The 21378-nt window shown below is 50.4% G+C and overlaps 11 protein-coding genes across 11 annotated transcripts; 4 read left to right on the top strand and 7 right to left on the bottom strand.

The window, feature by feature from the left end:
* Positions 1-211: 211 nt before the first annotated feature.
* On the bottom strand, positions 212-2115 carry N7487_005065 (allantoinase alX; the record flags this gene model as incomplete). The annotated part of the gene is made up of 3 exons (XM_056872812.1): positions 212-1234; positions 1293-1650; positions 2021-2115. The coding sequence occupies 3 exons, from the start codon at positions 2113-2115 to the stop codon at positions 212-214; spliced, it is 1476 nt and encodes a 491-aa protein (XP_056730532.1).
* A 1040-nt stretch (positions 2116-3155) lies between these two features.
* On the bottom strand, positions 3156-4927 carry N7487_005064 (uncharacterized protein; the record flags this gene model as incomplete). Its single annotated transcript, XM_056872811.1, has 4 exons — positions 3156-3991; positions 4054-4599; positions 4675-4790; positions 4860-4927. The coding sequence occupies 4 exons, from the start codon at positions 4925-4927 to the stop codon at positions 3156-3158; spliced, it is 1566 nt and encodes a 521-aa protein (XP_056730531.1).
* A 707-nt stretch (positions 4928-5634) lies between these two features.
* Positions 5635-6180, bottom strand: N7487_005063 (mitochondrial 37S ribosomal protein uS14m; the record flags this gene model as incomplete). The annotated part of the gene is made up of 3 exons (XM_056872810.1): positions 5635-5697; positions 5779-5950; positions 6062-6180. The coding sequence occupies 3 exons, from the start codon at positions 6178-6180 to the stop codon at positions 5635-5637; spliced, it is 354 nt and encodes a 117-aa protein (XP_056730530.1).
* Positions 6181-6616: 436 nt separating this feature from the next.
* On the bottom strand, positions 6617-7433 carry N7487_005062 (F1F0 ATP synthase subunit i). The gene is made up of 4 exons (XM_056872809.1): positions 7324-7433; positions 7213-7242; positions 7038-7088; positions 6617-6909 (listed from the first exon to the last, which is right to left on the bottom strand). Exons 1-4 carry the CDS (start codon positions 7358-7360, stop codon positions 6845-6847), a joined length of 183 nt encoding a protein of 60 aa, XP_056730529.1. The 5' UTR covers positions 7361-7433; the 3' UTR covers positions 6617-6844.
* A 115-nt stretch (positions 7434-7548) lies between these two features.
* Positions 7549-8224, top strand: N7487_005061 (DASH complex subunit SPC19). The gene is made up of 2 exons (XM_056872808.1): positions 7549-7699; positions 7772-8224. The coding sequence occupies exons 1-2, from the start codon at positions 7568-7570 to the stop codon at positions 8177-8179; spliced, it is 540 nt and encodes a 179-aa protein (XP_056730528.1). The 5' UTR covers positions 7549-7567; the 3' UTR covers positions 8180-8224.
* Positions 8225-8789: 565 nt separating this feature from the next.
* On the bottom strand, positions 8790-11294 carry N7487_005060 (tRNA methyltransferase RSM22; the record flags this gene model as incomplete). Its single annotated transcript, XM_056872807.1, has 1 exon — positions 8790-11294. One exon carries the CDS (start codon positions 11292-11294, stop codon positions 8790-8792), a length of 2505 nt encoding a protein of 834 aa, XP_056730527.1.
* A 455-nt stretch (positions 11295-11749) lies between these two features.
* N7487_005059 (uncharacterized protein) lies at positions 11750-12927 on the bottom strand (the record flags this gene model as incomplete). The annotated part of the gene is made up of 4 exons (XM_056872806.1): positions 11750-12130; positions 12191-12496; positions 12554-12739; positions 12862-12927. 4 exons carry the CDS (start codon positions 12925-12927, stop codon positions 11750-11752), a joined length of 939 nt encoding a protein of 312 aa, XP_056730526.1.
* Positions 12928-13525: 598 nt separating this feature from the next.
* Positions 13526-14464, top strand: N7487_005058 (SUR7/PalI family protein; the record flags this gene model as incomplete). Its single annotated transcript, XM_056872805.1, has 4 exons — positions 13526-13538; positions 13600-13894; positions 13956-14138; positions 14203-14464. The coding sequence occupies 4 exons, from the start codon at positions 13526-13528 to the stop codon at positions 14462-14464; spliced, it is 753 nt and encodes a 250-aa protein (XP_056730525.1).
* Positions 14465-15337: 873 nt separating this feature from the next.
* Positions 15338-17143, bottom strand: N7487_005057 (ribosome-associated complex protein SSZ1; the record flags this gene model as incomplete). Its single annotated transcript, XM_056872804.1, has 3 exons — positions 15338-16902; positions 16953-16989; positions 17045-17143. 3 exons carry the CDS (start codon positions 17141-17143, stop codon positions 15338-15340), a joined length of 1701 nt encoding a protein of 566 aa, XP_056730524.1.
* A 558-nt stretch (positions 17144-17701) lies between these two features.
* On the top strand, positions 17702-18520 carry N7487_005056 (exosome non-catalytic core subunit RRP40; the record flags this gene model as incomplete). Its single annotated transcript, XM_056872803.1, has 1 exon — positions 17702-18520. The coding sequence occupies one exon, from the start codon at positions 17702-17704 to the stop codon at positions 18518-18520; it is 819 nt and encodes a 272-aa protein (XP_056730523.1).
* Positions 18521-19044: 524 nt separating this feature from the next.
* N7487_005055 (MYB DNA-binding domain protein) lies at positions 19045-21182 on the top strand (the record flags this gene model as incomplete). The annotated part of the gene is made up of 2 exons (XM_056872802.1): positions 19045-19108; positions 19165-21182. The coding sequence occupies 2 exons, from the start codon at positions 19045-19047 to the stop codon at positions 21180-21182; spliced, it is 2082 nt and encodes a 693-aa protein (XP_056730522.1).
* Positions 21183-21378: the final 196 nt, after the last annotated feature.

Below are 21378 nucleotides of genomic sequence, written 5' to 3'. Positions count from 1 at the left end.
CATTAATCTAACGGGTATGGATGCTGTGTGATCATTAGTGCTCATCAGAGGGTTCAATCTCACAGGTCGAGATCGAGATTTAAAGTGGCAGAGATGTATAAAAAAGAGCAAGGCGAACTGCCGAGATGTCAACTTGTCTCAAGTGTGGACAAAAGAAAGAAAGAAGAAGAAGAAGAAGAAGAAGAAGAAGAAGAGGAGAGCAGGAAATATTTCAAACCCGTTTCTCAAGAAGCAGCTTGCCATGCGGCGACTGGCTATCGAAACCCTGTTCACGGCTGAAGATACGCTCACCACGCAACCAGGTCTCGCGCACCATGCCGCGCAGAGTACGACCCTGGTACGGGGAGCACTTATTGCGGAAGAGCATGGTGCTTGGCTCGACAGTCCATTCGGCAGAGTCATCGAAAACACAAATATCAGCATCAAAGCCGACAACCAGGTCACCCTTGTGCGACTGCAAGCCAACCTGGGCAGCAGTGTTTGCACAGCAGAGACGGACGACGTCCTGGAGGGCATTCTTCGTGTTTTCGTCTTCTGGCGAAGAGGTCAGGCCCTTGCGACGGCTGAGGTCTGTCCAGAGGATGGGCAGGCCTAGTCCAACAGAAGAAATGCCACCCCATGCAGAGAAGAAGTTACCACTCTCCTCTTCCTTGCCGCCGGTGCAGTGGCCGGGGATATGGCCTGGGAGCATCTTCAGGTCTGGTGTGCAGGGGGAGTGGTCGGAGACGACGGTCTTGATGACGCCGTCGTCAGTGTGTTTCTCCAGCTCTTCCCACAGACTATCTTGGTTCAGCTTGGAGCGGATAGGCGGGCAGCACTTGTGGCGGGTGTCGCCGTCGCGTACTTCCTCGGCTGCCAGGGAGAGATAGTGGAAGCATGTTTCGGCGGTAATCTTAACGCCATTGGCGCGGGCTTCCCGCAACAACGGGATAGCTTCCATCGCAGAGAGGTGAACGATGTGCAGAGGCAGATTGGGAGCAAGATGAGCCAAAGATAGAATACTTTCGACGGCGCAGGTCTCGAATGAGGAGGGTCTTGAGGCCAGGAAAGTTGCATACGCCTCAAGGGGGCCGACAGGGTCTGCAGGTGCATCAGATACCTGAACTTCGTCACCCACAGATGCGGTAATAGGAGGCACCATCTCGGCGTGGAACATGAGAGTTGTTGGCTCATCGGCCAGCTCTGCCATGACCTTTTTGATATCCTCTCTGCCGACAGCGGGGAACTCATCCACCTATTAAAACGTATCAATACTAATTCGAGAACTCCCGGTGTTGATATTATTCACTTACACCACTGTCAATCAGGAAACCCTTGAAGCCGCGGACACCCTCTTGGACAAGAGCCTTGAGCTCGCCCGCATTGCCGGGAATGATACCGCCATAGAAGCCGACATCAACCCAGCACTTGCCCTGGGCAGCCTGGATCTTCTGTTTCAGCCCATTCACGGTGGTAGTGGGCGGGATAGCATTTAGAGGCATATCAATGACGGTAGTCACACCACCAAAGGCAGCGGCTTGAGTGCCTGTATAGAAGCCCTCCCATTCTGTGCGGCCGGGCTCGTTCAGATGAACGTGCGCATCAACCAAGCCGGGCAGCAAAACATGGGGGAATAGTCGGTGTAGGGAGTATCGACGGGGAACTCCGACGCTGGAATCACGGAATCAAAGATGGCGGTGATTTTACCGGTTGTCCGTGAAATCACGATAGTGGCAGAGGTCAAACGGCCGGAGATAACGGCGCGTGATGAAGCCACAACGGCAATAGAGGGGGAGGTTAGTTGCCATGACTCTTGTGTATTCTATACTTCAGACTCGAAACGCAACGAAATATAAGAAAGCTAAACAGATAGGACGAAGAAGATAAGAGGGGCAAAAGCCCAAAGATAAGGGGATTGGGGAGATATAAATACGCCACTCGCTCAGAAGAAAAAAAGAGTTCGGGTCCACCTTGGGGTAAATGAGAATTCACTTTTAGCAAAAGGAAAAGAAAGATCCAGGGATATCATGGGAATACCCACAGGCCCACTGCCGAGCCATTATTCCAGGACAGTGGCCATTTCTTGCCAACGGTCCAGACACCGTACAGATGCAGAATGGCCTTCAACCTTACCATGTTAGGGATGGATTGGGAGATAATGTTCCCCTCTGCTTTCTCTGTGTCTGGATACTAGCATATACCAACATATTGAGGTATAGCTGTATATTGATCATTCAGCAAGGCAGAGAGGGAGCCTTGGAACAGCCGTCGGGTACCTCCGATATGAAATTCGCGGGCAATTCCCGCTTATCGCTTTATCAGCTTACTCGATGGAAACTGTCTTCTCCCGAGGTGGCCTGGGCACCTTCGGGCCTTCATTCTTTTTACTCGATCAAAACTGTTTCCGGTGGGGGAAATTCTCTGTCTCGGAGAGGGTTGACAATGTTGGCTCGTGACCATCTCCTGCTTTTCCCGAGCCAGTTTTCATTGAACAATTTTGCCATTGTTCCATCCCCCGATGGCGAATAATGGCGAGAATGTGAATGTTGGAAGGGATATTAAAGAGAATATAAAAGTAAGAGAATGAGCAAGAGAACAGATCTGATCTTTTGGGAACCCCCCGTTTTCATTTGTCCCCCAAACCTTCAGGGATTCTTCCAAGACTTATGCCTGCTTGAATTTCGCCATTGTATCACTGGTCCGTGATTAGGAGTATAATCCACCTAGCAGATGCTTAATGTGACGTTCCGCTGTTTGCCAAAGAGGAATCTTAATATGCAAAGGTAGATATTTAATCCGATGTGCTGTATGTCGGCCAAGGTTATGGTCTTGGTGCCTTCGTGATACCCCTAAGATACATACATACCTACATGTACATATACACCTACGTCGTATAACTACAGTAAAAGTTCCCAGGGAGATTAGAACAAGAAGTTTCATTCATTCGCTATCTCAGCAGATGGTAGCAGATTCCTCCTTTTTTTTTTTTGTGATTTTCTGTGATTTTCTGGGTAAATTCATCTCGAGTAGGGAGGAAAGAACAGCCATCCGCGCGCGAAAACATCAAAGAAAAAGCAAATCATCCGGTGTTCTCACCGGGAAACAAACTCCAGAGACAACCTACCCCTAAAGAAACCCAACCCACAACGCCGCTTCATAAGGAAGTATGGGGCCACTTAGAGGGTTTCATCTTCTTTTTCGTCCTCTCGGATATCTTGCAGATCACTGAGGTCGAACGGGTCAGCCTTGCCGACGATTACGTCGTCGTAGTACAATGGGGTTTCCGGAACGGAAAGAGCGTCAGGCAGAACGCCAGCAAGAATGCCAGGAGAAGCCTCAGAAGAAGCGCCGGGAAGTACGTCAGGAACGGGAAGGCTGTCACGAGAAGTGCCAGGAGAAGCGTCTGGAACATCAGGAAGACCATCAAACGCATCGTTGTTCTCGCCTACATAAATGACGGTACACACGCTGTCATCATCACTTTCGTCGTCTTTAGCGTCAACAAACGACAACTTGTCATTGAAAAAGGTAATCATTTCCTTAGTGAACGTGACACCTGTCAGGAAGCCTTTAATCTGGTTCATGACTTCCAGGCTGTGAACTTCAATCTTGCCGCCAGGGACTTCCGGAACCATTTCGTTGGGCAATAACGCGCGAACAGCTTCACTGCTGGGATCGGTCTCGCCAGGCACCACATCAAACTTCTCCATCGCCATGGGAGAGTAATGCATAATGTTCATCCAGGTCAAGATGTGTCCTACACCACGAGTGACCATGCAAGTCGACTTTGTGTTTTCGCCGGAGGAGTACGTGTTGCAACCATGAAGGTGTTCAAGGCCAGGCACACGTGTGCCAAGCGGCTTACTACTGAGGGTCCAGCCACGGGAACGGTATTTCATGAACCAGGCGAATGATGTCGGGTCCTTCGTGTCACCAGTCTTGCTCTTCGTGGTAGCAATCGCCTCGGGGTTGATCAGGGAGAGGGAGGAGATATGGGGCGACCAGAAACTCCCTAGAGGCCATGTCAGTAAGCAACCCCTAACTATACTATATGTTGTACAGTCAGATACTCACATTGATTCTTCAGGTAAGTCATGGCAGCATGGCCGCCCTCAGAAATGCCAATGATGTCGATTTTGGCGCCGACTTCGAAGTTCCCGCGCATCAAGACTTGATGGAAGATATTCTCGACATGCTCACCGATGGAGCCCTTGCTGATCACATTACGATCATCCAGTTGACGTTTGCGTTCCACCGCAGAGCTGCGGTGCTGACTATGGGCACTGTCGGCAGTCATGGGGAACCAACCTGAATTGTACCAGACGGTCTGGCCGGTGTTCGCAAGGATAAGAGCATTGGGCGAATCTTTAGCATTCTCACCAAGCAAACCCTTGGCAAAGCCCAGGATCGAACCGAAAGAAATGCCGTCGTCGCAAGCGTCACGGTACGAGAAGACACCCAGGTCTTCAATGATCTCGCCGAAGAAAACAACAACTCGAGGTGCAGTGGTCACATTGCCAGACACCATGATGGGGACCTGTTGCTTGCTGCCCTTGGGAATTTTCATAAAATGCATTCCCATTCCCAGGAGCCGGTCGATAATGCAGGTACGGATCGCCTCTGTGAAGTTGTTAGCACAAAATGATTCATGAAAACCATCGCCTACGGTGGAAATGGACCCGAGGATTGACTAACTATGGAGGGCCTCAATGTGGACCTTGTTAATGCGGTCACTTCGGTTGACCTTGTAACGAGGGCCCTGGTCAGGGGCGGCGATGTACCGGATCTTGTCATCTTCGGTGAGGACAAATCTGTGTCATTCCATGGACTATTAGACCACAAGGCTGAGATCTCACGTGGAAAACTACGGAAAAACTCACCCAAGCCCAAGCAGGTCCTCTGCGCAGACGGTGTCATCGGGGAGCAGGTCTCCCGGAATGCGGTTCATTGTGGCGAGGCTTCAAATCAACGTATGATATTGATTTGAGAAGAAAGTCAAAGAGACAAGAGTGGAAGATGAGTGATGGGTAAAGGGAGGAGGAAGAAGAAAAAGAAAGGAAGAGGGGAGTATCACACGAGCAAAACCGGAAGGCACCGCGGTTTCTCAACGCGATTTTACGACGGGGCAACAGTCAGCGACGATTTGATTATGGCAGGCATCGACAAGCTGCCCAGCTGCTAATCTGCTCAATGACCGACGATGATGCGACCCTGAACAGGCTACGCCAAGGAGTCTTGCTGCTGGTATTGAATATCTATGACTGGAATCTTCTTGATAGACGCCGTCGAGTTGATATGATGAGATTACCGGTCAAGCATGGATCAGAATAGCTAGGCCGGTCTGCAACTGATCGCCATGATGATGGAAGCAAACAACCCAATTGAGATGAGCCCAACACCAAACAAAGAAACCCTGATCTCACGACATCAGCAAACGAGGACCAAGCCCAAAACGATGCCTGGACTGTCAATACGAACACGCCGAGAGCAGTGGAGTTTGGTCGGAGGAACTAAAACGACAAAGAAAGACTTGATTTCTCTGCAAATGAAAACTGCATACTGTACATGCCTCCACCCAATGGAAGCAAAGAAGAAAACGCCATCGTGCAAACAATTCAACCAGATGTGTCCATATATTACAGATCACCGATACAATTACCAACTGGCCTTCCTCACACCGGGGAGTTCACCAGCGAGGGCCTGCATACGGAATTGGTACTATAGAAGAAGACAGTGTTAGCGACATGATATCAAAAGCCTCGGGCAAGATGTGGCCATTGGCCGGAGTTTTTGACTCACTCGGTTGATTCTGAAGTCGCGGAAAACACTGCGAGCGGTGCCTGATGCCACACAACGGTTCTTGATCTGTGTGGGGCGAGTGTATGCGTGCATCTGCGACAATTGGAGCTGAGCCTGCGCGCGGACACGGCCAGAGAGAGAGGTGTTGCGGATCATGTAGCGGAGAGCTTGTCTGCGAAGGAAGACTGAGTCAGAATTTATGTCTCAATTCCCAGATTTCCCCAGCTCAGGATATCCATCCTCGGTCAAGCTAGAGCATCTAAGAGAAGGACAGAGTTCATACCGTTCGGGCTCAGTCTGCTCGAAGGCCATGCGCTTGTTGTTGTCTCGAATCAAGCGGGTATTGACAAATCCAGAAAGATCAAGCTTCTTGGGCCGGAAAAGGCCTGCCATTTTGGTCATTTTGGCGTGTTTAATTGGGGGTAATTGCGGAGTTGAGGTCGGAAAATGATTGTCCTTCGGCCAGGCGGAGTTGGTGAAAACTGGCTGCCCGATCGGGTTTAGCGTGTTGGATGCAAGATTTCACGCTGAGCGGCATTAAAGCCCTACGCTACTACTGGTATTTTGATGGATAGCTGTTACAATCAAAATTTAATGATATGGAATTGAAAGCAAAGGCCAATTTTGACTTATTGCACGGTCGCAAAGACGTAGAAGTCTAGCCCTAAGTGGAATAGTGTAACAATAAGCAGATATGAAGTATAGAGCCCACAAACCCTATAGCTTTACCTATAATACAACAAGCTCCGGAATATTCGGCTTAAGTTACTTTCCTTACTCTGACTGATCCAGTATCATCCAACGAAAGGGACACTACGAAAGGAAAAAGGGCCTTGCTCAGAATGGTACTGGTACAGCTTGTGAATTGATCCAAGTCAACCCCATCGAGGTGGGTATACTCTATATGCTTGGACAGGGGTAAACTACCCGCAGAGTAATCACAAAAAATGCAAGGCGGCCATTGATGACCTGGGCCATCTCCGTCCACCCACACATCGCGACGGTTCGTCCCGCTCCTCTTCAACGAACAAATGGGATCTCAAAATGCATTCATTGTCGACCCAATTTAGTGGTCAGCCTTGCCAGCGGGCTTAGCGTTGGGGTTGCGGGGGTCGTTCTGGTACTGAGCGGCTGTACGGATATGAAGGTTAGTTGTTTATGCTTGCAGGCGCTCATCGGAATGTCGGTTTGTGGATAGTGTCGCATATGACCCCAAAACTCGTCGATGATTTATGTGTAGCTGCGCGGAATGGACTCACTGTTGGACAGAGCGTTCTGGAGAGAGTTGACACCGTAGAGCACAATGAGGCCTGGAGAGGAGAATCGTCAGAGTAATGTTCCATCAACAACCGCTCCGAGAGTGCGGTATTCCGAATTGACAATCCATGTGTTCCGGATTGTCAGGGCATTTCGGTATTTAAAGGGTATGCGTACCGGCAGCGAAGAAGGGGGCCATAGGCTTGGCTGTAAGTGAACATATGCGTCAGTCGTTGGTCCTCATATCCTTCACGGACATGTCGTAATTGAGGTTCAAAAAACACGTACACAGAGCGCCGGGGAACTTCTTTCCGAGGAGAGACATTGTGACAGGTGAATCGAATGCGGAGAGAATTCGGCGTTCGGGAGAGTGGTGAGGCAGGAGGACGGAAGAGGAGAAGTGAGGTTTGGGAGGTTTGCCCGGTCCCGAGGCCACGCCGCCTTAAAGGCGGTGTCATGCCGCTTTTACAGCCCGATCTATCCCGACCATTGTAAACAATCACCTCCAAATCAAAGCTTCAAATCACACACTATGGCAGCTTCATTGTCTTCCTCGGTTACCTCGTTACAGTCCTCTCTCCAGATTTTGGACAACTCTATATCCACCCTTGATGCGGGCGTGAACGATTTCCCTCGTCTATGTAAAGTCCTCCAAACAACGCGAGTATGTTCTTCCAAAGCTTTATTCCAGGAAAGGAACAAGAAGATATGAATCTAACCATTTATCTTTGAATAGCACTTTGAGCTCCTCCCTGAGCCTACATTGCGCGAGGCGCAGCAATCCCTCCTTGACGAAATCACCCCCAGCATCGCTCATCTCCTCACACTATCATCGAACCACGTCGAAAAGCTTGCGCGCCGCGAACAAGGCCTCAAGGCGAAATGCGACCTGCAAGAAGGTCGACTCTCGTCCACACCCGAGGGCCGGTCATCAGCTACTCGGAGCCAACCCCAAGGCAGTTCATTGCGGGGTCGTTTGGCGGGGTCCGGCGCTGCCTCGTCGGGCAATGCAGCAGCAACCAAGGCAGCGGAGCTGAGGAGACTCGTCCAGAAGAAAGAACGGCTCAAGTTTGCAGTTGATCGATTGGAGTTGCAGAGCACGCAGAAGCAAAGGCAGTTGCGAAAGAGTATGGCTGCGCAGTGAATGTAGCGGTCACTTTGCAAGATAAGAATATCTGCTATTACGAGAAATGACTAGCCTGCTAGGAACTTTTGGTTCTAACAGAACTGTTGTCTGATCTCTACTCAAGTCGTTCTTGACTATGTGTGCTTCGCCAATTCTGGCTAGAAAAACACCAACCCTAAAGCCAGCGACTATCTTTCCCAGGGCATTTGTCTCTCACACCCGATGGATTTTTAAACACCCTGTGTTAATTGCAGGGCTCCACTCAGGAAAGATCTCCGGTGACCACCAGCGTTTCTTCGGCCTGACACAGTCCCCCTAGGTCGTGGCAAGACCATACTTCATCACAACCGACCTAGTGGGGTCCCCAACGGCCGCCATCAGGACTATCTAATGGGAGAAAAGGAGGATTTACTCATGTTAAATGACGCCTCGGATACTGTAACAACAATAAAAATACATATCAAACATTGATTAGAGTGAGGATGCTATATTTACATATGTAGAAGTGCGAGAATAATATCCTAGTGTACAAACAAGATCCAGTCCCCAATCCCAATGCCAAATGCTGCCAGTTAGTAGTATAGTACATGTTTTCGAACCTCCAAATTCACAAAAGAATTGCGCCAAATCAAAGCCACTTATTCGTCGGCAGAACGCTTGTTGGAAGCCTGACGAACCTTCTTTTATCATTATGCTTCTTCCAACTGGGGATATGCTGACCCCTCTTCTTGACAGGGATATCAGGTATATCCGAATCATGAACCCCATATTCTTCATCTTCCTCTTCTCCTTCATTCTCAAAGTCACCCTCCTCCTCAGCGTCACGCATAGCACCCTTGGTCGCCGCACGGCGAGCCAGGCGCTCCTTCTTACCCTCACCATGCTTATCGCCAAGGTTCAGGTTGCGCGGAACGCGGGTCTTGGCTCCCAGAGCCCACAGGTCACCCCAATGAGACTTGCGAGCGTCGCGGTAGGCCTGTCGGCTGTAGGAGCGCGGGACGGTCCAGCGCTCGATTTTGCCGGCGGGTGTGCAGAGATCGAAGATCACATGGCCGCGGCGTTTCATGGGTGGGTAGATGGCACGGGGGAGGGACAGAGCGTTGAAGGCTGTCTTGTTGGGGATATCAGACTCCTCGGGGTCCTCGAATCCCTCAAACGCGGCATCTGTGGCCTCAGGACCTTGGTGAATTGCTTGCTCCTGTCGTAGATCTACGCCGCGCTGCACAGCGAGGTAGCTGAATTTGAGATCTTCGTGGTTCCGGTCTTTCGCTCCCATGATGCGCTGCAGGAATGGAGGGCGAATGTATCGCTGCTCGAAATGGCAGTAGTCCCTACGGCCCTTGGTAGCACCTGAAGCATTGTGCATTGGGCAGGTTGAGTGGTTGGTGCAGGGAGCGATGATCATTCCACGCTCCTTCTCAATAACCTCGCGTTGGTCGGGGTCTTCGAGGAAGTTGTCGTATTCGGTAGAGCCGGGGCTTGCGATATGGCGTTTCAAGAGCATTTCACGAGCTCCAGAGATAGCCTCGAAGCCCTTCTGGCGGCCCTTCTCGAGGAGAATGAGAATACCCCCGTTGGGGTTCAAAAGAGACCACAGGTTCTCCACGTACTGTTTACGCTCATATTCTTCTTCAAGACCGAGAAGAGAGTGCGGTGCAATGATGACATCGTACTGCTTGCGCTTAGGGGCATCCCGCGAGTCATCAATTGTAGGCTTCTCGCGCACATGGACATAATCAGGTAGCCGTGGAAGGAAGGTAGTGTTGTCCAGCATGATAGCAGCGCGCATCCGAAGGGCATCGGAGCCTGTCAGCACAGTTGATCTCCCAAAGGGGATGGGGGCTCCCGCGGGGTGATCTGGCACCATGAGCTCCCATTCTGCGCGGATGACATCTCTCCAGGCCAGGATGCCGGCACCACCACCGCTGGCATCAAGAACGTTTGGCCCACCCTCTTGTGCGATGAGACGGCGGATCCAATCGACACCCAATCGCTTGCGAATCTCAACCATAACACTAAGTGTCGATGCGTAGATTCCAGGGTACAAGGCTGCCAAGTAAGCGTTGGCCTCCATTTCTCTCATTTGACGCTGCGAAGCCTGAAGAGCGACAGGAAGCTGGGGTAATTGGGCACGCGGAGGCGCTGTTGTACTCGAATGGGGCAAACCTGGCCCTCCAAACAGGCGCCGAGCAGTCTCGGAAATGTGCTTGTTGGAGAATTCTGACAGAATAACCGATATGGGGCCGGTGACGGTGTCCTTAGGTAGATGGATAGTTGAAGGATCAGTTCCGAATTTGCCTTCCAGAGTGAGCGGATGCATTCTTGGAGCCGAGTCGGGAACTGCTTCGTTCTCGAATTCCTCAAGCATAAGTTCGCCGCCCAACTGCTCTGCCACTTCTCTAGTCCGTTGCATGGCAATTGTTTCCCGCTCTTCTAGGGAAACATCCATATCATAGACGAGTGGAACATCTTCCTCCGCGGCGCTTCCTTCTAGATCGACTTCCTCCCATCCTCCTTCTCCATCTTCGCGGAGCAAGCTCAGATCTTCCTCTTCCTCCTCAACCATTGACTCAACTTCCTGCCGAATGATTGGTTCTCCATAGAGGCGGGCGTAGATTTGAAGCTCGGCATCATCCAACAACCCTTCTGGAAGCTCATCTCCAAAGCGCTGTTTAATCTTGTGTACCCATGACTCTGCGGTGTGTTCGTCTCGCTCACGGATCAGGTCGGTGAGCTCGTCTCCTTCGCCTTCCTCGCCCATAATTTCCAGCTCTTGAAGTATCTGTACCATTTCCGCCTCATTTTCACCGATTCGATCGATCAAGGTATTGATATCATCCGGTTCGATGGATTGGCTGGCTTGAGGTGGCAAGTCGGCGCTTGCTGGGCCTGACACGAACCTTCGCTGAGGGTGATATTGTGACGCCGCATACTCGGATGTATTTCTTCGGCGCGCAAGGCCGCTGGAAGCGACCAAAGGCGACGCTTTTTGCACAAGACTGCGTTGCTGTGTAGGTGTCAAATGGTTGGCATGTCCGCGGAGCTGTCGCGATCCAGATGGGCAGGCAAAAGTGCGAAATAGTTCGCGCGATTGTGACCGCCTCGCGCCCGATGCTGAAGACCTGGACAACATTTTCCAGATCTTGTCGACAGTCCCTTTCGAGAGGTTGAGGGAGAAAGAAAAATGGCCGAGCCCAGAAAATTGATGCCAAGACAACCATGCGCGCCCATCACAAACTGCGGGCCTCTGATTGGCTGGTCCGTCGTTGTTCCCTTGGGTCGGTTTTAGCTCGGTGTCAAAAGATCTATAACATCTATGTTTTGCGGTTGGTAGGAATATCCATAGATGTGTAGATTGCAGAACATATGCTAATTGCTTTTGTTATATTATATATTATACACCCGTTTGACATATTTCTAGCCTCAAGTAGCTTCAAGATGGCCGATTAATACATATCTCAAATGACAACCTATTCAATACTACTTCTAAAGGCCCTACCTACCCCTACCTCAGAGTACCGAATCACATCAAGTATTGCATTAGGCAGCTGTTCATAATTCAAATGCAGTAGGGTATTAATCAAGTCATTAGGCCTCGCTCTCCGTATCTTCTTCGCCCATGAGCACCCGCAGCGCAGCAACGCAACGCATCACCTCATGCTCAAGGGCCGATAATTTCGCCATGACTGCCATCAGGCTGGGATCTTGGCTCTCTACCCGGACCTTCTCCTTGACACGAACTTCTTCTCCCTGCCATTGAAAAAGGCTACCGGCCTCATCATGGGTTGGCGCTCGCGAGCCGAATATCCGATCTCGTAGAGAGAACCCGGTCAGGGAGATATCCGAGGAAAAAGCGGTTGGTGTGTGATTAAAGGCAGTAGGCTCTAGAGTCCGAAGAAGAAGAACTAGGGCGGAGTCTGTGATAGAGAGATGGAATGAGAGGTGCGGCGGAAGCGGAGGGTCAAACATCTGTGCAGGATACATATCAGCAAAATATTGCAGGACCTTTGTCAAAGAAATCGAACATACATTTTCGGTAGCAGAGGTATCCCACCACTTGCCTCGCGTCTCGTCGCTTTCTCCTTTTAACATCTGTCGCGCCTCGCTGATCGTCTCGAGCAAGAGGTGAAGTTGGCTGAAAATGAAGCCTGCGTTGAGAGGATCGCCAGTCCATGTGCTCACATCCACAATATCCAGGCTCTGAGCCACAAGATCTCGAACCGACACCAGTTGTCGAAGAACCAGTTCCGGAGCTCCAGGGGACTGTGATAGGTTCAGTCGGGTGCTGGGGGCACCCCTAGGGGGCGGGAGCGATGCAAGACGAAGTTGAACATCCTGGAGAGGGATTAGTTGCATATTCATTGGTCTTCGGGAAATACTCGGGATACATACGCCCTTCACAACCTTGGTGCCGACTCTAGTCACGAAGCCCTTCACACTTTCCGACCGCAGCGAGGATAGTACCAAGGTTGATCCCGGTTCCTGGGGAGCTAGGAGGGCAGCGCATTCTTGGAGACCTTCCTTCAATGAGGCAAGTGAATCTTGCAACGAATGCAAGAGCCACTCTAGCTCTCGGGCCTAAGATAAAATGTTGGCATTATACTAGAGAAGCTCCACACTCCTTAAGGATCATAGCTACAGCCCACCAGATCTCCGCGTAGAGATCGCCTGCTTTAAGGGTCCATATATGTTTTACATACCAGCGCAGTGTCCGCCTCACGGTTGATCTGCTCTGCGGGCAGTGGGGGGTATGCCCAGGTCGCCATTACAACGTTGTACGGGGTGGGAGGTTCGCAGTGGTGTGTGTATCCTCGGTCGAGTCTGGGGATCAGGTTGGGCAAACAAGGTTTTTTTTCCGGTAAGATGCAAAACTGGATAGGACCCAAAACGTTAATATGTGATAGTCCACGTCACTTTTCTTCCATAGGACCAATGTTGTTGCGACAGGTGCAACGTCGTTTGATTTGGGCGTGCACCTTGACTTCGTCATGGACCGCTGAGACTAACCCGATATGGTATAGCGCCTAAAGTAGAGTGTACGCTAACTACGAACAGCTAGCCGATCAGGTGCAACCATGACGTTATGATCGTCGATACTCTTAAGTTTTGTAGAAAAGAAGAAGAGAGGAGGATGATGCTCACTCGTCATTATATCACACTGGCCAATGGTCCCGGATACCCCGGCTGCTCTTGCATCCTTATACCAGCTAGCGTTTTCCACTTCAAATTCTGACCCCTTCTTTTTCATCTCTTGACACTTTCCTTGTGCAACCCATTCCCTTTCAAGATACGAGACAATCAACCTCGAGAAAAAAGCCCCTCAGTTAAATTTTAGTGTGTGACCTACAACAAGCACCAAACAAAATGGGTCTCAGCAGTAAGCCTACCGGTCCCTGATCAACGTATCTATAGCACCTTTATCTGACTATCATCTATAGGAGCAACATTAGGCTTCACGGGCCTGTTTTTCATGGCAGCGTCGATTTTACTGATCTTCCTCACTTTGTTGGGAGGTGCACGTAACAGCAATCCGTTGAACCGAATTTACTTCCTCGAGGCGGACACGGGAAATATCCCAGGAGCATCGTCAACCTCGCGTTGGACATTCTGGAACCTCTGCGGAGTGAAGGACGGCAAGAATGACTGCGGAGATACCCATGTGGATTTCCCATTCGATCCCCCAAGCCACCGTAACTTCGACACCACCGATAATATCCCTAGTCAGTTTATCGGGTAGGTCACCAACTGATATATCACCATTTTCCGAGTCGCGCTAACCATACCTGTGCTATAGAACGAACCACTACTTCTTGATGTCACGGTTCATGTTCCCCTTCATCATCATCGGTCTGTTCTTCGCCGTGTGCTCTTTCTTCACTGGCATGCTGGCCATCTGCACCCGCGTTGCCAGCTACCTCTCCGGTTTCCTGGCCTGGATCGCTCTCACTTTCCAGATCATCACGACCTGTCTCATGACGTATGTATCTCTACAATTGGAACTAGGGTTATTCCAGAAACAAAATGCTAACTATATTTTATAGTGCTGTCTTTGTCCAGGGCCGTCACGCGTTCAACAGTAACGGCCAACACTCATCCCTCGGTGTAAAGGCATTCGCCTTTATGTGGACCGCATCTGTCTGCCAGTTCCTTTCGTGCTTGTTGTACTGCCTCGGTGGTGCCGTTGGCCGGAAAGATACTAGCAGTGGATACAGTGGACGCAAGGAGCGCCGCCGTGGTTTCTTCTCCTCGCAGCGCTCAAACAGCGTGAAAAGTCAGAAGAAGGAAGCCACAAACTACGCTTAAATGGATGTATCGTGGCTTTGAGAAGCCTGGTTCCTCATTTAGACAAGAACAAGCCGGAGCACCCGAAAATGTCGACATGAACATGGCGATCTCCGGACTATCCTACACACGACTTTGTCTTCCTGCATTGATATCCCCTTTGAGAGTTTATTCTTTCTTCAGGAGGCCGCTTGTTACAACTGGATCTTGTCGAGCTGCATCTGAATAACCCGGATGCAGCTTGAAAGATCAAACTACTCACACTCGCTTGATGCTATTACGAACCCCTCACGATCTTTACTCATCTAATCAATCTACGGCCTTCCTGCGTAAGGTGGTAATTGTGCATTCTTCGTGCAATACTATCCGTGCCTTAGGTCCGGTTATGTCTCTAAGGCACAAGCGTCTTTGGTGATTTGTTGATGATTCCCATGATTTAAAAATTCTCGGATTTGAAGATCATGCAGGAATTTGTGCTTTTGAGTTGCGAACCTATTTAATCTAGTTGTAATATAAATTCTACTACCGTTATCTGATTCTTGGAATGTAAATTGTATACAGCCATGTACGTTGAACTCACAGGTAACCACGGTTTGGAGCATCGGGATTTCCAATGAATATATAGCCCCCGGAGAGCAGAAGGCCAAGCGTAGATCAATACGTCGGAAGGGCTAGTAGAATGAAGTTGGCCAGAAAAGAGAACCAGTATCGATTGGCTGCACATAACTGAGTCTATTTGAGAACTAATAAAGGGAAAGACTCCATGACGATAACTGCAGTATAAATCGTGGACAAAAAGAAAAATCACAACCTCTATCAGTCATGCATGCATCATCACACCATAAACGAAATCCAAGTTTTTTTATATTTTTATTTCACAATGGAAAAAAAAACTTAAGCGGAGCCGTTGACGGCGCCACGGACAGCGTTCTGGGAGCCGACCTCACGGACAGCGATCTGCAGACCGAGATCGGGGTTGACGTGGACCATGACCTCGATCTTGCTGCCAGCCTTGACGCCCTTGACGGCGAGCTCAGCAACGGGCTTCTCGGTCTTCCAGACAATCTCGCGGGTCTCCTCATCCTCCTCATCCTCGGAATCGAAGTCAGAGTCATCCTCGTCTTGGGCGGGCTTGTCCTCCTTAGCCTTGGGCTCGGGCTTGGTGACCTTGATCTCACGGGCACCCTCACACACGCGGACCAGGACATCACCACCCTCCTTGGGGGCGAAGTACTGAGCGATGCGGCGGGCGGGGAGGGCGGTCTCGGCGCCGAGGAGGGGTTGGAAGGTAGTCTCGGTCTGGGAGGTGAACTCAACGCCAATAGCCTTGGTCAGGTGGGGGGCGACGGTGACCATAGGGTGGATGGACTGCTCAATGTCCTCGTGCTCGAACTCCTGGACCAGGGAAGCCTGGAAGGCGGCACCACGGGCAGACAGCTCGGAGGGGTTAACGGCAGTGACAGAGGTGGCGGGAGCCAGGATCTTGGTCTTCTCAGGGAAGATGTTGCTAGCCAGGTTGGCGAGCTTGGGGGTGTGGGAAACACCACCAGAGAAGATAACCTCATCGATATCAAGGACATCGAGCTCGGCCTTCTTAACAACCTGCTCGATCAGAGCAGTGAACTGGCTGAAGACCTTACCAGCGAGAAGCTCGAAACGGGTACGGTTAATGGTGGAACCGTAGTCAACACCGTCAACCAGGGACTCAATGCTCAGCTGAGCGTTGCTGCTCAGGCTGAGGGCCTTGCGGGTGGCCTCACACTCGAGCTTCAACTTAGCCAGACCACGAGCATTCTCGCGGGGGTCGGTCTTGTGCTTCTTCATGAACTCCTTGGCGAAGTGATCAATGATGATCTTATCCAGGGAGGCACCGCCAAGCTCGTAGTCGTGGGCGGTGGCGAGGATAGTGTACATGCCACCGCGGCAGGCAACAACGGCAACATCGGAGCGGGTGCCACCGAAGTCAGCAACGACAACCAGCTTGTCGGTAACAGTCGCCTCGGGGCGGGCATCGTAAGCCATAACAGCGGCAACGGGCTCGTGGATCAGCTGGAGAACGTCGAGACCAGCAGCCTTGGCGGAGGCAACAAGAGCCTCACGCTGGGCATCGGTGAAATCGGTGGGGATGGTGATAACGGCGGCGTTGACATCCTTACCGAGGTAGTCGGAAGCGGAGCGTCTCAGACGCTGGAAGTGACGGGTGGTGATCTCGGAAACGGTGACAGTGTTGGGGGTCTCGCTCTCGGTGTCGCGGATGGTGAAAGCGACAGTCGAGTCCTGTTGCTGGGGGTGGGCGGATTGGTGGCAGGGAGTAGGGTCGATGGACTTGAATTCCTTGCCGACGAAATCGCGGAAGTATGCAACAGTGTTGGCCGAGTTGCGAACGAGCTGGGCCTTGGCTTGTGTGCCGTGGTACTCCTCTCCGTCGATGTAAGAAAGGATGGAAGGAATTTGACGATCTGAGTGTGTTAATTTGAGTTCTCAAATCGTGGGGCTTCATTGTTCTTACCTCCTTCCTCGTTGGCAATAACCTCAGCTTTGCCCTCCTATAAAATTGTCAGTCACCGTTCTTTAACCCAAAGAATGAATACCAGGACGTACAGAGGAGATGCGAGCAATTGAACTGCATGAGTTACCAAAGGAGATACCGATAGCAAAGCGCTCCGCCTCAGCGGGGGCACCGTTGGCAGCGTCACCCATGTCGAAGTTGTAAATATGTACTTTTTTTGAATTAAAAGAATATGGATCTCACGTTACGGCGTGAAAGTAGATTCGGGGGTATCGGAGGTAACTGGTGGAAATCTCGATTGAGGGGGAATGATCGAAAAAGATTTTTGAAGATTTTCGTCTGCCGCAAATGTGGCTAGTGCTTATCGATAGTGGTTGTGGCGATTTCGAAATGGCACCGCCACACATCTTCATATGCTGAGGGTTTTCCATGATGGATATAGCCCTGATCTTAGAAATACCGGTCACAGGTAATCGTAAATCGGTATCAGTCCAGAGTAATTAACTTGTTCGTATCCTCAAGGTCGGTCCCAAGTCAAGTGCTAGGATGGAGCATAGTCAAGTCTACATTTAATGAAGTCACGTGGTGATAAGAAATGTGGTTTTCTTTTGCAGAATCAATGCGCAAAAGCAGTCCTGCAGACAATCTCTCTGCATGAAAGAAATCCAGCAATACAGCATTGAACCTCTTCCCTCAGAGTCTCCTACAATTAGGCTATCTTCAGAATACAGCCTATCCAGTCCGGCATCATGAGCGCCCCGGTTGTCTTATTACCTAGCGACGAGGTACCTCAAGACCACCTTCCTACCAACAACTCCAACCCTCTACGACTCGGCCCCGGCCTCCGCATTCTATCACAGCCCTCTTCAAAGGGATCGAATCATGTTTTAACAGCAACACAAGCTGGTTTGCTGACGACCGATGCGAAACGAAACACTGTCTCGCTTCTTTCTTTCCCGAACCGCCGATACATCCCCACCGTCAATGACTTTGTCATTGCTCAGATCCACCACTCCAGCGTCGATTTCTTCCACTGCATGGTAACCCCACATACAGCCCATGCACTTCTGGGTCAGCTGTCCTTTGAGGGCGCATCCAAGAAGACAAGGCCAATGCTGAAGCAAGGCGAGCTGGTGTATGCCCGAGTACAGTCCGTGGGAGTCGGCGCCGGCGCCGAAGTTGAACTCACTTGTGTCAACCCGGCAACTGGCAAAGCTGATGGAGGATTGGGACCCTTGACAGGTGGAATGATATTTGATGTTTCGACTGGTATGGCGGCCCGATTGATTCGGGCAAGCTCTTCTTCTGCCGAGAACACAGATGCCATTGAAGGGTTGGTTGTTCTTTCTGAACTTGGAAAGAAGCTGGAGAGCTTGGGAGGATTTGAGATTGCAGTTGGCCGCAATGGAAAGGTGTGGGTGGACTGCTCCAACGCCGCAGAAAGTGCTGTCAAGGTCACTATCGCAATTGGGCGCTGTCTACAGGAGACAGATCAGCAAAATCTTCACACTCATGATCAAAAGAAACTAGTGACGAAAATCCTACGGGATATGAAGCTTGTGTCGTGACTGTGTCCGTAGGACCAGAAGTATGGGGTTTATGACTTGCAGTTGAGTTTTTATGTTCTTTGTACTAGCATGTACACTATTAATGCAATCATGAGCATGATACCTATCAGAACAACGTTGAGTAAATGCCAAACACCTGAATACATTTGTTATGCAGTGTTGTATGGGATGTATGAGTCACTCTGTAGTAAGTTGTATAGTGGGAATTGCGTGGAATCCTTCAATAATCCCGATCTGCACATTTAGAATAGATTGTCTTGGTGCCTTGAATAATTTTTATCTTCTTTTTTTTTTTTTACAATACTGTTTCTATTATGCTCTATCAAAATATAGATGATCTACTACATACAATAGCCATTGAGATCGACTCGATTGGCCCCACATAGGCGGTCAACTAGACGGTGAACCCCAATTGCCGGATTGTTACGCATTCGTGGGCTGTAAATTTTGAGGAACCTCGGTCTCTCCTTTTCTACGTATAGTCTACTCTTTCCCCTCCCTACTCATTGTCGTAGGTTATTGCCATGGGGAATACATCGTCTCAGCCTGAACCATTCCCTGAAATCCCAGAGAATTTCGGAGATATCAGTTAGTTAAACACTTGGTTTTCGCGCAATTTAATACTAACATCTGCAATCTGGCAGTTCCCGAAACTCCGAATTCTTCTATGGTCGATGGGACGAAGAAAAAGGGAAAGAAACGTCGCTCCTCAGCATCTAAGGCTTTGTCGCCGGCAACTACGGAAGCCAATGGCGCAAAGCCCTCCGCAGAAATAGACTCCAACATGTCGAATCCTTCAAAGCGAAAGCGCGAGTCTGAACCCGAGCAGTCTGAACCCGTGCGCAAGCAAAAATCCAAGAAGAATCGCAAATCAGACAAAATTGTTGCCGAGTCAGCTTCGTCAGAAAACAACTCACCTCCCTCTGCAATTCCGGTTCAAATTCCCCCCACTCCCAACCAGTCCACTCCGTCAAAGCCTAAGCCCAAGTCCTCGGCGAAGAAGTCTCGCAGGAAAAATGGCGAAGAATTGGAAAGCCACGCTTCGTCCATTCCTCAACCTACTTCCGACTTAGCGGCTACAGAAAAACCGCCCGCTGTAAACCAGCTAGCTGTCACAAAGAAAACCCCAGCTCCTGACTCACCAAACCCCGAGGGTAGCACCACATCAGGAGGCAGGGCTAAGGGGGTTAGAGGCTCGCGCACCAGGGAAAAAGACAATTTGAAAATTGGCTTCTATACGCCGGAAGAAGTGCAAAAAATCGAAGCATACAAACTCAATTTTTGCACCATGCATGGCATTGCCAGCGCCAAATTTGACGAGATGGTTCAACACTCCGAGCGTGGCGCAACCGGCGAATTTCCAGCCCCCTCGGATGTTATCTCAAAAAGCGACTTCTGGGACGAGATCTACGCTCTTGTTCCAGACCGTGATCGGCGATCTGTGTACAGATTCATGCGCCGACACTTCCAAGCTTCGGCTCAAAAGGCGCACGATTGGTCGAAGGAACAAGAGGAAGAGCTTATTGAGCTTCACGCCAAACACGGCCCGAAATGGACTTACATTGGTAAGCTCATTGGGCGCAGTGATGACGATGTCACTCAACGCTGGAAGAATAAGCTCGAGCACCAGGGAACCATGAACCAAGGCGCATGGTCGGAGGAGGAAACCGGGATTTTCCTCAACGCTGTGGAATCAACGTGGAACACCATGAAGCCAATGCTTGCCGATAAATCAAGCAAGGACATGTACGAGCTGGACGAGCGGCTCATTGTATGGGGTAACATCAGCAAGGCGATGGGTCATATGCGATCTCGACAACAATGCGCAGACAAATGGCGCAAGATCGTGAAGCAGGTCATGACCATGCGGGCCAATGGTCACCCAGGCGCAGTTTTCGATCCCAAACTTGCTGCTAAGAAAAGTGCCCACTGGAATTTGAGACTGGAGGCGCAAAGGAAAAGCTCTCAATTCGTGAATGAAGATTCTGATCACGACGAAGCTACGAAAACTACTAAACGGACCCTAGAGCCCAATGGTGAGGTAGCACCATCCCCCACTGCCAATGCCAATGTCGAGTCCGACCATGATGCGCAGTCCGAGGAGGGCGAGCCCGACTTGCCCGAGCCTCCCAAAAAGGCTAAGAAGTCAAAATCCAAGCGGAAGCACAACGAAGACCCCGCCTCCAGTCCTGCCAAGGAAGCCCCGTCGTCTCCCGCCAATTCTATAAAGAGCAAAGAGGAGAGGAAGCGCGAGAAGAAGGAGCGACGAGAGAAGGAGAAGCAAGGGCAGATTGAGCAAGAAGCCCAGGAAGACAAGGCCGCACGCAAAGAGCGCAAGCGCAAGAGAAAGGAGGAGAAGAAGCGAAAGAGACTAGAGGAAGAGGAGGCCAACAAGCCATCTAGCAGCGGTGCCGAGGCCCCTGAGCCCCCCGAAAAGAAGGGAAAGTCCAAGAAGGAGAAGCAAGCTTCTAGTGACAGCCCTGCCCCTTTGGCTGAACCTTTTCGTCCTGTTATCGAAGAGACCCCACCCCCCGCACCACCTGCTTCTCACGGATCTGCCACTGAAAATGATGCTATCGTCGATGAATCTGACTCGGACGGTGGGGATGACGACAGCAGCGTAACCAACGTCAAGTACGAGACTGACTCGGACGAGCTGTGAAACCTCATGAAACAAAGAGTTTCCCTTTGCTGTTACTTACTTTCTACATTTTATTATACCCTTGTTTGCTAAGATGTCAATTCTTATGTATGAGAGCGAGCAGTAAAAGAAAATTTCCATGAAAATACAAAGATCCACAATTCAATCCGATAAATGCAACAAGTGTAATCATAAATGCAATCGCTATCTTTTAATA

The sequence above is a fragment of the Penicillium crustosum genome (assembly GCF_028827405.1).
Source record: "Penicillium crustosum strain IBT 35664 chromosome Unknown utg000002l_segment0_segment0, whole genome shotgun sequence".
Taxonomy (NCBI): Eukaryota; Fungi; Ascomycota; class Eurotiomycetes; order Eurotiales; family Aspergillaceae; genus Penicillium; species Penicillium crustosum.
Note: the sequence above shows the minus strand (reverse complement) of the source record. Positions and strands in the feature narration are given on the sequence as shown.

Bases quoted from the DNA above. Each gene is read 5' to 3' on its own strand.
- N7487_005062 (XM_056872809.1), bottom strand. From the start codon at position 7,360: ATGTCTCTCCTCGGAAAGAAGTTCCCCGGCGCTCTGT. The intron at 7,243-7,323 runs GTACGTGTTTTT...GTTCACTTACAG, and splicing joins GAAGTTCCCCGGCGCTCTGT to CCAAGCCTATGGCCCCCTTC. The intron at 6,910-7,037 runs GTGAGTCCATTC...ATATCCGTACAG, and splicing joins CCAGAACGCTCTGTCCAACA to CCGCTCAGTACCAGAACGAC.
- N7487_005061 (XM_056872808.1), top strand. From the start codon at position 7,568: ATGGCAGCTTCATTGTCTTCCTCGGTTACCTCGTTACAGTCCTCTCTC. The intron at 7,700-7,771 runs GTATGTTCTTCC...ATCTTTGAATAG, and splicing joins AAGTCCTCCAAACAACGCGA to CACTTTGAGCTCCTCCCTGA.